This window comes from Rhincodon typus, unplaced genomic scaffold (genome assembly GCF_021869965.1).
Source record: "Rhincodon typus isolate 14 unplaced genomic scaffold, sRhiTyp1.1 hic_rhity00013053, whole genome shotgun sequence".
Taxonomy (NCBI): Eukaryota; Metazoa; Chordata; class Chondrichthyes; order Orectolobiformes; family Rhincodontidae; genus Rhincodon; species Rhincodon typus.
The window spans coordinates 647-3,633 of NW_025978691.1; the positions used below are offsets into that span (position 1 = coordinate 647).

The 2,987-nt window shown below is 43.9% G+C and overlaps 1 protein-coding gene across 1 annotated transcript in view; it reads right to left on the reverse strand.

Annotated features, from left to right (window-relative positions):
• Positions 1-289: 289 nt before the first annotated feature.
• LOC109921992 (complement factor I) overlaps positions 290-2,987 on the reverse strand; it is a gene marked incomplete at both ends in the record, with an annotated part of 3,932 nt that continues 1,234 nt past the window's right edge. The window contains 4 exons of the mRNA XM_048594696.1: positions 290-397; positions 563-679; positions 1,553-1,755; positions 1,874-2,030. Coding sequence (XP_048450653.1) covers positions 290-397; positions 563-679; positions 1,553-1,755; positions 1,874-2,030 — 585 coding nt within the window. The remainder of the gene's footprint in view (positions 398-562; positions 680-1,552; positions 1,756-1,873; positions 2,031-2,987) is intronic.

Sequence of the window (2,987 nt, forward strand, 5' to 3'; positions counted from 1 at the left end):
GATTTTGGGACGTTTAACTCAAGCTGAAAACTGGGCTGCTGTGTTGGAAAATTGACATGGACCTTCTATCCAGCTACCTCTTCACCACACTTGATTGCAACTTACAAACTGCACTGCAATCCTAGATCCTGTGTGGAGAAACAAAAGTCCTAAAGACGGGAATGGGTCAGATGTGCTGTTTAGAACCTGCAAAAATGTGCAGGTCATGTTTTCCTAAATCCAAATGAAAATCTGGGTCTTTTATTTAAATAGTTGAAGAATGCATTAATCTGTGAAGATAATTTCTTACCAGTGCAGTTCTTCTCATCACTTCCATCCAAGCAATCATCTTCACCATCACAGCAAGAAAAATATGGAATACATATGTCTGATTTGCAGTGGTGAGAATTAGTGCAATCTGTTTTAACAATAGAAAAAGTATTAGAGACAATGATAGTCTGCATTTAATTTTTTTTAATGACTCAAAGCATTGCTAAATCGAGAACATCTGCAGAATGCTAGTCTCACTTTAACCTCCAGAGGTACCATCAAAAGAGAGAAACTCTTTGTCTCCTTTACTTACTTTTGCAGCATAACTCATCACTTAGGTCAGCACAGTCATCAATGCCATTGCAAAGATCCTCCAATGGAATACATTTCCCATTTACACAAGTAAATTCTTCATTGGTGCATTTCTTGTCTAACAAACAACAGAAGCAGTTTTAGTGAAGTCGAAAACTTAACTAAATACAGTAACTAGGTAATCCAATAGCAGTTCCCAGTTGTCAGACTGGACATTGGATGATGGCCATTACTTAGCACGAGACAATTTTTATATGAAACTGAATTTAGTACAGAACAGCATGTTGCTCTTCCCTCAGTCACAAACAAAGTAACTTTTGAAGAAGGCTGCCCGCTGCAATATCACATTGCCAGTGGTATAATTGAGCACAGAGATGGCCTTCTGCCCCTCTATAGGCTAGCAGCTCTAGCAGTCCCAGCAGCTTCAGAACTCAGTAGTGCTGCTGGGACTGTAAGGAGTCGCTTGAATGAAGAGGAAATGGCTACTTCTGATTGAATACTATTCTGATTTGTTTTTCATTTGGTGATGAGATGTAGGTATCACTGTCCCTGCCAACGTTTATTGCCCATGCCTAACTGTCCATTACAACAGCTGAGATGAAACCATGTTGTAATGCATGTAGAGTCACATGTAGGCCAAACCAGGTAAGAGTGACAGATTTCCTTTTTCAGAAAAGTTCTTCATAAACCAGATGAAATGAACAAACCTGGAAGGAGGTTTTGTCAGGATTGTGGGGGCATTAACCATTTTCCATGGAAGGTTTACACAGTGGATATTGCAACAGAGAGGACTGCATGTCAATGACAAATTAACTCACTGAGTTTCCCTTTAGAAAGGCAAGCACCAATCTACATTCAATTGTGTTGCCTATAGACAAGCAAGATGACAATTCACACACAAACCTGCAGACTTACACTACCCACATAGCACCCTTCCCCGAGCCCATATCACTGATGAATGAAGCCCACTGTAGTAAAATAAAATAAAAACCTGGAGGATAATCATAACATTTAACCGCAGCAATCTTTTCTTTCCTGCATTTCTTCTGTAGCTTTTCAATATCTGTGAGGCGGAAACACTCTGACAGGCTCATCTCAAACCCTCTGCAGCGCATCCTGTTCGACCAGTTCATAAAATTGGTAATCTTCAGCCAAATTGTAAATTCTGTTTGTGTTAAAATTTTCTCTGCTCCTCTGGCCAAAGAAAAAAGCTTGGTCAGCAGCAGAAAAGACACCTTTAAGAGACAAAATACTCATTACACGCATTATTTCAATCATTTTCAAATGCAGAAAATTTAAGCTAAATTCTTACAATTGAAAGTTGAGCTGTCTGCAGAATACATTTGCCTCATGCATTGTCCAACTCTTCTGATTCATGCATATAGACAATTCTTGTAAAGTCTGATTGAAACTGAACAAAACAATTCCTTGTGACTTACGATCAGGTTGCCAAGAAACAGCAGCATGTCCTAAAATTTAAAAACAAAGAGAGCTCATTATGTGTGTTTACAAATACAGTTACATACCCAGATACAAACTAAACCATAACTGAGAGAACAAGGTGTACAGCTGGATGAACACAGCAGGCCAAGCAGCATCAGAGGAGCAGGAAGGCTGACATTTCGGGCCTAGACACTTCTTCAGAAATGGGGGAGGGGAAGGGGGTTCTGAAATAAATAGGGAGAGGGGGGAGGCAGATAGAAGGTGGATAGAGGAGAAGATAGGTGGAGAGGAGACAGACAAGTCAAAGAGGCGGGGATGGAGCTAGTAAAGGTGAGTGTAGGTGTGGAGGTAGGGAGGAGATAGGTCAGTCCAGGGAGGACGGACAGGTCGAGGGGGTGGGATGAGGTTAGGAGGTAGGAGATGGGGGTGGGGCTTGAGGTGGGAGGAGGGGATAGGTGGGAGGAAGGACAGGTTAGGGAGGCAGGGACGAGCTGGGCTGGTTTTGGGATGTGGTAGGGGGAAGGGAGATTTTGAAGCTTGTGAAGTCCACATTGATACCATTGGGCTGCAGGGTTCCCATGTGGAATATGAGTTGCTGTTCCTGCAACCTTCGGATAGCATCGTTGTGGCACTGTAGGAGGCCTAGGATGGACATGTCGTCTGAGGAATGGGAGGGGGAGTTGAAATGGTTCGCGACTGGGAGGTGCAGTTGTTTAGTGCGAACCAAGCGTAGGTGTTCTGCAAAGCGGTCCCCGAGCCTCTGCTTGGTTACCCCGAAGTAGAGGAGGCCACAACGGGAACAGCGGATACAGTATACCACATTAGCAGATGTGCAGGTGAACATCTGCTTGATGTGGCAAGTCTTCTTAGGGCCTGGGATGGGGGTGACGGGGGAGGTGTAGGGGCAGGTGTAGCACTTCCTGCGGTTGCAGGGAAAAGTGCCGGGTGTGGTGGGGCTGGAGGGGAGTGTGGAGTGGACAAGG